The sequence below is a fragment of the Balaenoptera ricei genome, chromosome 17 (assembly GCF_028023285.1).
Source record: "Balaenoptera ricei isolate mBalRic1 chromosome 17, mBalRic1.hap2, whole genome shotgun sequence".
Lineage (NCBI taxonomy): Eukaryota > Metazoa > Chordata > Mammalia > Artiodactyla > Balaenopteridae > Balaenoptera > Balaenoptera ricei.
This window is the reverse complement of record NC_082655.1, coordinates 82644499-82659259: the sequence shown is the minus strand read 5'-3', so window position 1 is coordinate 82659259 and position 14761 is coordinate 82644499. Positions and strand designations below refer to the sequence as shown.

The window sequence follows — 14761 nt, the reverse complement described above, 5'->3', positions numbered from 1 at the left end:
GAAATTATCCAGTCAGGGGAGCAAAAGAAAACAGAATGAAAAAGAGTGTAGCAGAGCATAAGAGAAACAACACACCCATTATAAAAATCCCAGAAGGAGAAGAGATAAAGAAAAAGACAAAGTGCATTTAAAGCAATAATGGTTGAAAACTTCCCTAACCTGAAGAGAGAAATGGACACCCAGATCCTTGACTCCCAAAAGACCCCAACGATGCAGGGGGCCGGGGTTCGATCCCTGGTCAGGGAACTAGGTCCCACATGCATGCAGCAATTAAGAGTTCGCGTGCCACAACTAAGGAGCCCGCGAGCCACAACTAAGGAGCTCTCGAGCTGCAACTAAGAAGCCTGCCTGCCGTAACTAAGGAGCCTGCCTGCCGCAACTAAGGAGCCCACCTGCTGCAACTAACACCCGGTGCAACCAAATAAATAAATAAATAGTTGGAGGGGAAAAAAAAAAGAGCCCAAGTAGGTTGAATCCAAATAGGGGTACACCGAGACACATTACAACTGAAGTGTCCAAAGTCCAAGACAAAGACTTTTGGAAGCAGCAAGAGAAAGGAGACACGTCACACAAGGGAACCCTCCCACCCTCCACCCCCCACCCCCCACCCAGTAAGACTATAGGCGAAGTCCTCAAAAGAAACATTTCAGGACAGGAGAGAATGGGGTGATACATTCAAAATATTGAAAGAAAAAAAGAACTGTCAACCAAGAATACTGTATCTGGCAAAGCTCTCCTTCAGAAATGAAGAAGAGAGAAACAAAAGCTGAGGGAGTCCATTACTAGACCTGCCTGCCTTACAAGAAAGCTAAAGGGAGTTCTTCAAGCAGAACTGTGATGCTAATTAACATCCCAGAAACATGCGAAGTTAGCATATAACTCACTGGTAATGGTAAATATAAAACCAAAGTCGAATTCTCTAACATGGCAGTGGTGGTATGTAATTCACTGACAACTCTAGTTTAAAACTTAAAAATATTATTATTAATATTAACCATTAATATATGGTATTAAATATAACCATAACTTCAATAATCTGGTATTGGATGCATGATATAAAAATATGTAAACTGTAACATCAATAACCTAAAATGTAAGAGGGATGAGGACACAAAAGCATAAAGTTTAAGAATGTTATCACGGTTAAGTTGTTATCAGCTTAAAATCAGGTGTTACAAGATAGTTTATGTAAGTCTTGTGGTAAACACAAAGGAAAAAACTGTAGTAGTTACACAAAAGATCACGATAAAGAAGTCAAAGCACACCAAACAAGAAGTCATCCATCAAATCACACAAAAAGAGAACAGGATAAGCAACAAGGGGTAATGAACCCACAAAACTGTCAGAGAACAATTAACAAAATGGCAACAGTAAGCCTTACCTACTGATAATTACTTCAAATGTAAATGGTTTAGATTCTCTAAGCGATTAAAAAAAACAAGATCCAGGGAGTTACCTCGTGGCCCAGTGGTTAGGACCCCTGGCACTTTCACTGCGGTAGCCCAGGTTCAATCCCTGGTCAGGGAACAAAGATCCCACAAGCCAGGAGGCACGGCCAGAAAAAAAAAAAAAAGATCTCCAACGATATGCTGCCTACAATACACTCACTTTCGCTCTGAAGACACACTGACAAGAGTCAAGGGTGGGAGAGATATTTCAAGCAAATGGTAACCTAAAAAAGCAGGGGTAGCTATACTATACCAGACAAAATAGATTTTAAGCTAACAATGGTAAAAAGATACAAGGAAGGTCATTACATGATGATAAAGGGGCCAATTGCCAATCTGTCAAGAAAATACAACGATTGTAAATATTTATGCACCCAACAATGAAGCACCTAAGTATATAAAGCAAATACTAATAGAACTAAAAGGAGAAATAAACAGCAATACAATAATAGTTGGGGGTTTTAATACCACTGTCAACAATGGACAGATCATCCAGACAGAAAATCAATAAGGAAATAGCAGATTTGAACAATACCATAGACAAAATGGACCTAACAGACACACACACAATAAAGCAGAAAAACAACACGACCAATTAAATAGATGCAGAAAAAGCATTTGACAAAATTCAACACCATTCATGATAAAACAAAACTTTCAGAAAATCAGTATATGAACAGCAAATAACCAGAAAATACAATGAAAAAAAACCCTCCATTTACAACAGTGCTGAAAAAACCATACATACTTAGGAGCAAATCTAACAAAAGACAGCTAAGATCTCCAGATGGAAAAAATACAAATCTTTGAAATTAAAGAGGACCTAAATAAACAGAGGGACATACCACATTCATGAATTGGAGAACTCTACACTGTTAAGACAGCAATTCCCAAAGTTGATCTAGAGTCAACAAAATCCCAACCTCTGTTTTTCTTTTTTTCTTTTTTCTCTGGTAGAAATTGATAAGCAGATACTAAAATGTATATATAAATGTAAGCAACATAAAATAAACAAAGCAGTTTTCATAAAACAAAGTTGGAGAACTCACCCTATCTGACTTAAGACTTACTATAAAGCATCAGTAATGAAGACAGTTTGATATTGTGAAAAGATATGCATATAAATCAAGGAACAGAACAGAGCATTCAAAAACAGACCCACAGACATAACCGTCACTGATTTTCAGAAAAGGTGCCGAGGCAATTCAGTGATACAAAGTAAGACTTCTGAACAAATGGGACTAGACAACTAGATATCCATATGTAAAAAGTGAACATGTATCCCTACCTCATACCATCTACAAGAATTATCTTCCACTGGATCATAGACCTAAATGTAAGAACTAAAACTACAACATTTCTAGAAGGAAACATAGGAGGATAATTTCGCAAGATGAGCCTGGAGGGACTTCCCTGGTGGCACAGTGGTTCAGACCCCGCGCTCCCAATGCAGGGGGCTCAGGTTTGATCCCTGGTCAGGGAACTAGATCCCACACGCATGCTGCAACTAAGGAGCCGGTGAGCCACAACTAAGGAGCCCACCTGCCGCAATTAAGACCCGGCACAAGGCTGGTCTGGGCTAAAGTCATCCACAGACGGAGGAGTAGGTCTCATCAGAAGCAGGATACAGGCGTGTCTCAAAGCATCTCCCACATTGCTTGTTAGTTGCAGAGGAAAAAACAGGCCTTGTACACCAGAAAAGACCAGACACAGTATTAACCAGGCAATCAACACTGCTACCACCAGTAAAAGGCAGGTGGACACTCTGTGCTTCCAGATGTGATACCACAGGACGAATACTCCACTTAAGTGGTATTCTGGCTATGGGTATATTTCACCTGAAGATAATCATGAGGCTACACAGCCAAACCCAAACAGAAGAAAATTCCTCAGAAGTGTCAGTGTCATGAAAGATGGCTGAGGAACTGTCCCAGATTAGGGGAGACCAAAAAGATACATCAACTAAATGTGTACATGACTCTGCACTGGATCCTATCTTAAAAGACAAATTGCCTTAAAGGACGTTAATGGGACAACGGACAAAACTGAAATTGAGGCTGTAGATTAAAATGAAAACAGAGAAGTTACTACTGTACTGTGGTTCTAAGAATATACTCTTTTTCTTAGGAAAGGTACACCGATACAAACAGAGGTAAAGAAACAGACGTATGCAACTTACCCTCAAATGGTTCCGAAAATAAATATATGTATGTGGAGAGAAAGAAAAAAATGCTAACGCGGCAACATGTTAAAAAATGTTGAAAAAAAAAAAAAAAAAAAGTGTATCTGGGTAAAAGGTACACAGGAGAGTTCTACCTTTCTTGTAACCTTTCTTATAAGTAAGAACTTGTCTCAAAATAAAAAGTAAAAAAAGTTTGAAAAATGAAACGTATAAAAAGTAAAATTTTAAAAAGCTGTAGTATCAGAGGAAACAGGGTCCAACGGCAAGAACGCCAAACGTGGGGTCACAGTCCTTCAGTCCTACTGACTGTGTGTTTTTGAATAAAATAACTCACAACCGCTCTGGCTCTATTACCTCTTCTCCGACACATATGGTTAATACCTGCCTAGGATTACCCAGGGCCGTTACAGGTGAGGAGAAGAATCTCAGACCCGGCGAAGTGATGAATACAGCACGTAACAGAGCTGGGAGGTAGGAGGTGGGAGTGTCAAAAATCCAGGTTATAATAACAGAATAAGAGGAAGTCGTTAAGCAGTATCTTCTTTGCTGCCATGTCACTCGCCCACATTCAGCCCTGAGACAGGAGCAGAGGGGACGCCCCTGCCTTCTCTCACCGCCCAGCACGGAATGGACCAGGGGACAAAGACGCACGGAGAGTACTGTCAGAACAACCTCAGTGGAAATTGGCCCACGAGGCTCAGACCCCACATTTGTCTAAACCACAGTTTGGGAGAAAAGCTATTCTGGCAACTTCAAAAAAGAATCGACATTCAACTCAGAAGGCTCAACATCTCACCGATTCGTGATGACGTCATCCCAGACGTTCATGGGGTCCATTTTAGCATCCGGATATCTACTTGTCCAGGTTTTTAGAAGCCTCTTAAGGGGAAGGTGAGATGACATATTGCCTAAAAATAATATCAGAGTGTGACTATGTCCACGGCTCAGTGACCAGACCACCTTACAAAGTGCAGCTGTCAAATTTCTTGTCCAAATTTAAATGTTTTGTCTTATCTTTCACAACAGGAGCAAAAGCTACCATATTTTCAATATTCTGGCATTAAAACTCAATTTCTTCGGGCCATAGAGGGAAGATGAGGAAATAAACATACACAACTTTTACATTTAGCACAGGTCCACAATCCTCCATCCACGATTCCAAAATCTAAAAAGCACGGAAAACTGACATGTTTTTCACAGAGTTGCAGCCAACTTTCCTGTTTGCAAAATCTGATCTGAATCATCACAGGGCAACTTACAGTCTGTTTACGCCACTCGTGGGGACACCCACCCGGGCGGTGGACAGCCATCAGTCGTGGGCTGACGGGCCACTGCACACAAGGCCCAACCCAGTATGCACACAAGGTTGCCGGTGATAACCCCCAAACGACCTGGCCTCGAGGGCTTCGGAAAAGGGATTCATGATAATCCTCATGAAATTTAAATTTCACACTGCTAATGTTTAAAGCTTTGGTTTTCTTTCAGCTTAAATCACAGCCCTGAGCTCAAAATCTGGATCCTTCATGTATTAGCTTAGGCAAGTTATTTAATCTCTGATGCCCTATAAAACGGGGAGAAAGGATCTACATCTCATAAGGCTGTTATAAAAACTAGGTAATATAGAGAAAAGAGATCAACATAGCTCCTGGGAGAATACATCATTAATAATATGTACTTGAAACATCATTCTCCAAATTTAAAACAGAGAACAGCTAGGTAGATAGTTCTGAATACCAATTCTTATTAGTACTCCGAAAAGCCTACAAAACTGAAATTCAGATTTCCAGTCAAGACGTTACCTCTGACTCTGCGTGGCCTCCCATCAGCACCAGGATAAAACCTCCTCGTCGGCGGCAGAAAGGCCTTGCAGCTCCGGGCACTGCCGCCCTCGGCCGCACCTTACCAGCTGGCACCCAGGACAGAAGCTCTGGCACCTCAGGGTCAGGCCTGCCTTCTGCGAGCCCCTCTCTTCCGACCACGCCCAACTCGGGGTCCTGCCGGCCAGGTGCTGTCACCCCAGTTTCTCGTGGGGCCCTGGACCTGCCTCTGCCTCTGCGGGTGCCATGTGTCAGACCACTACTCCTTGGAAGCTTCTCCAGTGCCCAGAATCGCGCTTGACCACGTTAAACACTTACTTCAACAATCCCAAATATATACATTTGTAGAATAAACTCAAGGCAGTTTCTAACCCATACAGTAGGAAACATGTACTATCGCTAGGCAAAAAGATCAGAAGCCAAAACTCTTCCGCAATTATAAAAGAAAAAAAAGGTAGGTATAAATTGAACATTACCTTGTTTGCTAATAAAGCTGATGAACTCCTGAATTTCTATGAAAGTCTGCACAGACTGCAATTTGGTGAGTCTACTTCTGTGTAAAAGGACATCAATACTAGAATAATTCTGGAAAGAAGTCAGTTAGCACTGGTTACAGGTCAATTCACTGCATTAGATTTTAACACCGTTCTCAACATGAAACAGCAGCTACCCTACAAACGCATCAGCTACACATGACGTCTCAGAGTGGTTAACAATTAGGTCAGAGGAGCAATTAACAAATGGTCTAATTTTCTTTTTTAATTTAGGTTTTCAATTGCATTTCAGTTCAACAAAATCAATAAAAGCAATACAATTGGGTACCGTTGCCTCTATTTGCCACCAATTCTTAAAAATCACAACATCCTATAATGTAAAACCGCCAATTACAGAAGCCAATTTTTCTTCTTCGATAAACTTCAAGTGTAGTACTCAACCTCAAACACATTTGAAAAGTAGAATAAAGACAGTGACGTCCATATACGGCAACGACAAATGTTTACAGACTCCACACAAGACACGGCTGTAACAACAGAACGAGCCGACACCAAAGGAAGAACACAGAGCCGGGGCTGGCGGGGCCTGCTCTCAGGTGCCCGTCCACAGTGAGAGAAAGAAAACCCCAAGGGGACACAAAACGTGGAACTTTCTAAAACAGAGAAAGGGACTAAAAGGCCCCAGGACCAAGGCCGGTGTGCATGGGCCTCAGGGGAACCAGAACGCGAGGAGGGTGGGCCCGTCACGCGGTCGGCCGGGGGAACCTGCTGCTGTGATTCTCACCCGGGAGTTTACCGATGTCAGAAAAGGTCACAGAGATGGCACATTCCCGGCTGGGATGCCATATTACCTGCAAAAACATCTGAATGCAGTTTCTGATGTAATACTCGGCCCTGTCGACGTCATCTTGCAGGAGGTAGAGGAGACTCAGCTCCTGGCTGTAGCGGAGCTCGAGCAGGGCCCTCCGCAGCTCCGAGGTCACCGCCTCATCCACGAAGGTCAGCAGGGCCTGGTCGCCCTCCCCACGGAGCAGGGACTTGAGCCTGCTGCGGATCATGTGTGGCAGGCAGGTCTCCTGAGGAGCGAGAATCTCATCACCACGGCATCTCTGGGGTCATTTTATAGGTCCAGGTGCCAAAGTGATGGTGCTTAATGCTTCAAATTTTAAAGCACCTAAGGCTACAAATTTTAAAACAAGTTCATCTAAAATGGCTCATTTTATAACCACAAAATACATAAGGACACGGTCTATAGAAAATGGGAACTACTTGTAGCTGAAAGACAACTGGACGTCTGGTACAAAGTGAGGGGCCTCCAGGCACGGCCGAGGACAGCAGTGCGGACGGGCCAGGCGGGCCCAGCGAGACTGCAGCGCCGCGCAGACACGACAGGAAGCGCTCTCCCGGCGGCCACACCGCGGACGCGGACGCGCGTTTCCAGAGGCACCCGCTTCTTCTGCAAGGCTGAGCTGAGAGCCGTGAGCGGTTTAACAGTGCCACGCAGCCTGGGGGGTGTCAGGTCGTATAAACACCCTAATGCTGCACAACCACTGCCCTGGTTTTGGACACTTTTAAACAACTTGCCTAATGAGAGCACACCTGACCATCTAAAACACTTACTTCCGTGACCTCAGAAATGACTCCACGCACCTGATAGAAGGGTTCACTCCACATCTTGCTGAGATCTGGGGCACCCTCGCCGTCAGCGCTGGCCGTGGAGCAGTACGCCAGCGACTTCCATTCGGCAAGCTGGTTGTAACACTCGAGGGATGCAAGTTCCCAAAAGTCCTTCTCGGCTTCCGTGGGCTCACCGTCTGCCCACTCTTGTTTATTGAGGGCCTGGTAAGATGATTTTACAAAGTTGGGAACAGTACAGATGAAAACATTTGCACTGTAGGTTGTGTAACATTCGTACTAAGAACAACCATTTTCAGATTTACGACAAGGGGAGAAAAAAGGGAAAACAGAGTAACTTGAGTGGAATCTAACAGTCAAATGAGTATTAAAAACCCCAGCCAAGACGGAACCACTTCTCTGGGAAACTTAACAATGAAGCCAGTGAATAAGCTGAAGACTTTAAATGACCCATAATTTGATGTAAATACTGTAGATTATTTACTACTTACAGAGTTCTTAGAATGAAAATTAGAAAATAAGACATTTACAGAAAGTTGCAGAAGATTCCACCACCTGGATCTCTCGCACAGGCCACAGACCTGAACTCCAGGTATGTACCTGCTACACAAGCTCAAACACAAACCTGGACTTCAGTCATCGTCCCAAAACCAACTCTTACCTACCTCTTTATAAATTTTTTACTTACTGAATGAAAACAATCTACTCAAATAGAAATTACATAATAATACCAGATACTCAAGTAACATCTTACAATTTTATCGTACTTGGTAAAAAATGTTTTCTTTTATTCAGTAATGTTTTCTTAAAAAGAGTTAAGAGATAACAACAATACTTAGCTCACGTTCGGTTATTATGAAACCATTTTCTGATACTACTTTGTGTAAATTCTAAGGAATAAAGCTGAAATATTTGAAGCTCTAAATTCTAAAGCTAACTATTTTTCCATTCAGAGAACAAAAGTGTTTAAGCAACTAACATACTCTGCTAGAGATCAACTTTACCTCGTTATACAGCCGTGCAGCTTCAGAATAATCACTTCTCGCTTCTGCTAATAACGCATCCTGTGTGACCTGCTTTGTTCCTATCTCACTGCTGAAAATACCACGGAGGGTGTCATACTCTCCAATCGACCTGTACAGCCTATAAAACAAACCAAAAAAAAAAAAAAAAAAGTCCAAATCAATGAATGCCCCAGTATTTTTAAAGTCTTTACTCTAATGAAATATTAAATCAAGATGTCATATGTTATAATTCACCAAAAAAGATACGTTATTCTTGTTTGGTAAAAATATAAAATCTTAAAAATTTTGAAGTTACCATTAAGTTTTACTACTTTAGCCGTACAGAAGGCAGAAGTTATTCTACAGCGCATTTAAAGTAAAATCTGAAAATTATAGGTTTACAATGCGTTAAGCTGACTCATTAAATGAGGCTGTTCTGTGTTAATTCATCGCTGAGACACTGCTCTTATCTGTGGTAACCTATTTGGAATCCTTGTCTAGCCCTAAAACTTGGAATGTAGTCAAGAACCCCAAAACAGGTAAATTAGTCCTGGCCCTAGAGATGCCACGTTTTACTCCACGTTCTATGGCCTGAACATGGGCTAGAGCATTCATCTCTGACATTAACACAAACCTGCTGGTCTGTCAGCCAAGCTCCCCCTTTAAGGCAGTCTCAAGTGTTCACTAAGTTCGTTCCCTTCTCCCTAGAGACTTTTTCCCACCTTTTGAGTCTCCACACAAATCAAATGTCCTCTCTTCCTAACCCTGCAGTCGCCTGACCACCAAGCTGAGGACCACTTCCCTCCTGGTCTTCCTGAATTTGGTGCTTCCCTGGGTATGAAATTTCATGTGTGTATTACATCAAAAAGGCCCCACGGGTTCTCTTTCAGAGCCCACTGACTCCAAATTTAGACCAAAAAAATCTAATAGCTATAGCTCTCTTACTGCCCTGCTCATGGGGAGTTAAAGGTAACAAATCAGAGGCAGAGGTAGAGAGGTGGGAAAATAGCCCACAGCCCAGGAGTCCAAGAGGAGACGAAGCTACAAGCATTTTCCAGGAATTCAGAAAACACACCAGCCTCAGGTCCACCCTACACTGGCCCCCGGTCCCTGGACCACATACGCTGTACCGTGGTCAAAACAATGACGTGGGACTTCCCTGGTGGTCCAGTGGCAAAGACCCCGCACTCCCAACGCACGGGGCCTGGGTTCGATCCCTGGTCCGGGAACTAGATCCCACCTGCATGCCGCAACTAAGAGTTCGCATGCCACAACTAAAGATCCCGCACACCACAACAAAGACCCGGCACAGCCAAATGAACAATTGAAAATAAATAAATATTTTTAAAAATTCTGTTCGAAAGGAATGTACAAACATAATATAAAAAGTGTGAGGAAGCATTAATAAAGCTAGAAAAAAAAATGTTTAAAAGTTTAGGCCCTTAAAAGCTGTGTGCTTTATTTATCCAGACAACACCCAAGACCCGAGACTCTGCCCCCTGAAACTCCCAAGCGCACAAGGCGTCACTACTGCCCATGGCCACGCCAGACACAAGAGGGTAAGGACGCCCGCGGGCAGAAGCAGCCCCCGCAGAGGCCCTTCCTCCCGCCCAGGGTGCCGCCCGCGCCACCGGCGGGGTCTAACCCGCGCTCTGCCGCTCTCGGCACCTGACGCAGCGCCTCGCTACCCACCACGGCGCTCAGTTCAGAGAGACAGGAGCGACCACACAACAGCGGCAAGGCAAGAACCCCCACTCTCACTTCCACTCTTACGCCCAGAACCCGAAGATCTAAAAACCAGTGTTACAGAAAAGAAGCGCAACTCAAATTTCACCCGAATCCAGCATCCTCAGAATTAGGCACCGGCTTTCTTATGATAAAGCCTCACGTGACCGAAACAGAATTTGTTTTTCCCAAGTAAACAAAGTAACTGTACCAGATGTATCGGCCTCGGCCTCGGCCCCAGCGGGGTCGGGGCCCGGGCTTACCTGGCGAGCTCCATCCATATGCCGACGGCGGGGGGGAGGCCGGGCCTGCCCCGGGCGCGCTTGGCGGGCGGCTCCTGGGGCAGCAGGTGCAACAGCGCTTCCTCCAGCAGGCGGATGGCCCCCGGCTGCTGCAGGCCCGCCAGGCCGGCGCTGCTGACCACGGCCGGGTCCAGGCTCAGCAGGTCGGCGTGTCGGCAGCTGACCTCCTGCGAAGACAGACACGGCGGCCCGCTAGCCCCCGGCTCCCCAGACACCTCTGCCAGCGAGCACCCCGCTCTGCTGAGCACAACGGTCTGACGTTCGCGGTCGTGAAACCACAAGCTCCTCTGTGTGGTTCTGTTAAGCTTCCCCCCACTTGCTCAGAGGAGGAAATGATCTCTTCTTACTGTACACTTCCAATCCAGGATTAATTTAAAGCAACAAAACCACTAGTGGACAGTGAGGGTTTTACACACTTGCTCTATGTCCAGACCACAACCACAGTTTCCCGGAACGTGTACCGAGGAGACGAGGAGAGCATCTGAGACACAAAGACCTCACAGCCAGTCACCGCAGAGTAGGTGTGCGCTCGCCCCTCCTACCCGGCAGCCTCCCCATGTCTCCCCACCCGGGGGCTCAGGTGCTCAGCAACACGGAATGGAGGGCTTCGGGAATTATCATGTTGACCTTTACTTTGTAACTCTCAATTTGAGAGTTCTGTATACGCAAAAATAACGAAAAATGAGCCCCAAACCAACATAGAGAACAGTATGACTAGTAGGACAGCATCTCATGACAAGAGAAGACCCGCGTCTGCACGGACATCCGGAAGGGCACCCCCACCCCCCGCCCCGCCAAGCTGCTGGGCCCGGAACCCTCACTGAGACTGACCAGCTACCACCGAGCCAACTTGCACTCAACGCCAGGGGTCTTGGAAGAACACAGATTCTCCAAAGCAAGCAAACAAAAATGCTTGTCAATCTTAGCAGGAACTAGTGGTACAGGAAAGAAAATCCAAATAAAATTCTATTTCCATTCACAACATAGCAGGACTTCCCTGGTGGCGCAGTGGTTAAAAATCCGCCTGCCAATGCAGGGGACACGGGTTCGAGCCCTGGTCCGAGAAGATCCCACATGCCGCGGAGCAACTAAGCCCGTGTGCCACAACTACTGAGCCTGTGCTCTAGAGCCTGTGAGCCGCAACTACTGAAGCCTGTGTGCTCTAGGGCCTGCGTGCTGCAACTACTGAAGCTTGCACGCCTACAGTCTGTGCTCTGCAACAAGAGAAGTCACTGCAATGAGAAGCCTGCACGCCACAACTACTGAGCCCACGCGCCACAACTACTGAAGCCCGCGCACCTAGAGCCCGTGCTCCGCAACAAGAGAAGCCACCGCAATGAGAAGCCCGCACACCTCAACCAAGAGTAGCTCCCCACTCGCCGCAACTAGAGAAAGCCCGCGCGCAGCAATGAAGACCCAACGCAGCCAAAAATAAATAAAATTAAATCTTTAAAAAAAAAAATCACTTTGGGATACAATGTAAAGAGAAACTTATTTTGAAATACTGGCTGATTCAATATAATTTCTCAAGCCTTGTCTTTGGCATCACCAGGAGAAAATCAATGGAGGAATTCTACTTGTAAATTATGAACCAATAAAAATAGAGTATATAAAAAGAAACTGTATTAACAGCTTCACGCTACATCAAAAAAGTACAAAGTAAGAATACTAAGTACTTCATCTCCAGGAATTATTACCCAATCAGTGTGCAAACCAAAGCTACTGATAAACAACACTAAAGAATGTAATTTTTAAATTACTCCAGGGAGGAAACTAGTTACAAAAATACTGAGATGAATCCAAAGGATTTTCTATTAGGGACTTTTGTAACGATCCATGGTTTGAATGGCAAAGAAAACATTTCTTACACGAAAGAGTAATCTTCCAGTAAGTGTGTTCAGTGCTTACAAAAGCACGTCTACACTAGTTCTCTGCTCGAAGAGCACAGCCTTCGAAGCCTTCTCTGAGGGCGGCCTCGCAGTGCCCGTGATGGCGCACAGCCCCCCCCCCCCGGCCGAGAGGCGGCCGGCCGACCTGCCTCTCCTCCGCCTGCACCGCCCCAGGCCTCTGCATCCCTCGGCCCTCGTGCCCTTCCACCTCTGCCTGTTTACCGCCTGACCCGAGCCCGCCTCTGCCTCCGTCCCCTGCCCACAGCCAGGCACGGGTTGCATCCACGTCCCGAGAGGCCGGCAGGAGGGCTGGGTGCCGCTCGACGCGCAGCTTTAGGCAGAGCACCGAGGGGACTGGCGGGTTCAAGACCTGAACAATTTTACATCAAGTTTGATTTCATTATTCCGTCATATGTAAGATTTTTTTTTTTAATACAAATAAATTGTGTCTAACCGTCTGGGAAGAAGCGGCCCCGTCACAGGACATCTGCTCTGTTAAAACCCTCGTTTCAACTGAGAAGCCAAGGGAGTCGCTAGATTTCGCCGCCGCGTGAAGGGCGGGAGACGGTGCGCGCGCGGCCTCACCTGGATGCAGGACACGAAGGGCGGGAAGAAGAGGACGGTGGTGCTGAGCAAGTGAGTGAAGTCCTGCAGCAGCTTCTGGGTGGCGCCACGCCTCTCAGACGCGGTCCTGTGCTTGTCCAGCTCCTTGAGGATCCCGGAGCACAGGCTGCTGAAGAGCTGCTTCGCGATGAGCGGATCCCTCTGTAGGACATTCCGGAGGAGGACAGCCCGGGTGACTCACCCACAGCACCGGAGCCGAGCCCGAACACACAAACCGCTGCCCACGCGGCCACCGCACGTCCCAACTCCACGCCGACAGCCGCAGCCGTCGACGGGGAGGACTCGGAACTTAACCCAACGCATCTGTTTGACACATGTCTTATAAGAGGCACGATGGCACGGATCCCGGACCCGGAGATACAGACTCAGAAGCTGGCTCAAGTCCTGCGTGAGTCTGGGCCTGCGGGTCCCTGCCCCAGGCCAGGGGGACACAGGGCTGTCCCTGGGGACTGACAGCAGCCTGGAGACATTGGAAAATGGCCCTGAGCTTAGATGACAGGCCAGAGCCCCGTCACCGTGGCCATTTAATCCCTTGGCGCCAGCAGGAGCCGCCTCCGTCCCGCATGGTGAGTGGCCAGGCTGACGGACACAGCCCGTCCCTCCCGCTGTCCCCGGGCACAGACCCCAGTGCTGAGAACAGCTCCCGGCAGGCAGCGTCTACATTTTTAAAATGAAGGCACGAAAGCAAGAAAAAATAAAAATTTTAAATTATTTTGTTTGATAAAAGCTGTGTCTGAATAAAAAGTATAATTTGATTTTTCTTTATGTTGTTCATTACTTTATTTTAGGTAATGTATTTGTCTTATAAAAAGTCATAACGGTTCTTATATAAAATTTTAGAAAATACGCATCAGGAAACAAGAAGAAAATAAATATCGCCCGTCGTTACACTCCACGGAGACGGTTACTGCCAGGTGGGCCTCTCACTCTGCTACGTGGGGTCCACTTAGTCTGTCAGGGGGCTTCCACGTCTACACCCACTGACTCTTGTGTACAAATTCCTTCCTCTGCACGTGAATCTGCAGGTGGGACAAGCGGCCCAGAATCTCACACACACACACAACAGTGCCGCGGGGGAAGTGGTGGGACTCGCGCGTCTGCGACCTGGTCAGCACACTGGGGGCTCACTCAGGTGCTCCGGTGACGTGAGCCGTCCCCACGGAGGGAAGCTGGGGGAGGGGACAGGGGACTTGGGCTATTTTTGCAAATTCCTGTCACTCTATAATTATTTACATTAAATAAAAATCTTACCAAGCAGTAATGGGCTACACAGAATCTATTACTATAATCAACATTAGTACTGCCACTTAAGTCCAGTAAAATATAAGGCATCATGTTTCAGTACCTAGCATAATCATATATTACACGATATATATGATACCCTTCGATTTTAAACATTACTTCAATTAATATCAAAGAAACCTTAATCAGACTTTCAAGGGATAAATATCCTGTTTTTGTCAGAGAATTCAGCGAGAAAACTTCATTCACTCCCAATACACTTATCCCCTAATGACTGAGAAAAATATTCCCAGTCCTCGGCTAGTAAGAGAATTACCAGAGAAGGATACTGGTCCCACTGACACTCTCTTGATCCTCCCCCAAAAGAGGATTTTGTATAATCGATGATTTAAGTGACTT

General features: G+C 45.9%; 1 protein-coding gene across 9 annotated transcripts in view; it reads right to left on the bottom strand.

Moving 5' to 3' along the window:
- Nucleotides 1-14761, bottom strand: part of PRKDC (protein kinase, DNA-activated, catalytic subunit) — a 152211-nt gene that overhangs the window by 27452 nt on the left and 109998 nt on the right. For all 9 annotated transcript variants that reach the window (XR_009498565.1, XM_059902215.1, XM_059902220.1 and 6 more), the window contains exons 62-68: nucleotides 13082-13261; nucleotides 10569-10774; nucleotides 8581-8719; nucleotides 7592-7780; nucleotides 6793-7017; nucleotides 5924-6032; nucleotides 4427-4538 (exon numbers count right to left, since the gene is read on the bottom strand). Coding sequence is in view for 8 of the 9 variants with exons in the window: in XM_059902215.1 (XP_059758198.1) it covers nucleotides 4427-4538; nucleotides 5924-6032; nucleotides 6793-7017; nucleotides 7592-7780; nucleotides 8581-8719; nucleotides 10569-10774; nucleotides 13082-13261 (1160 nt within the window). In the remaining variant the exon portion in view is untranslated. The remainder of the gene's footprint in view (nucleotides 1-4426; nucleotides 4539-5923; nucleotides 6033-6792; nucleotides 7018-7591; nucleotides 7781-8580; nucleotides 8720-10568; nucleotides 10775-13081; nucleotides 13262-14761) is intronic.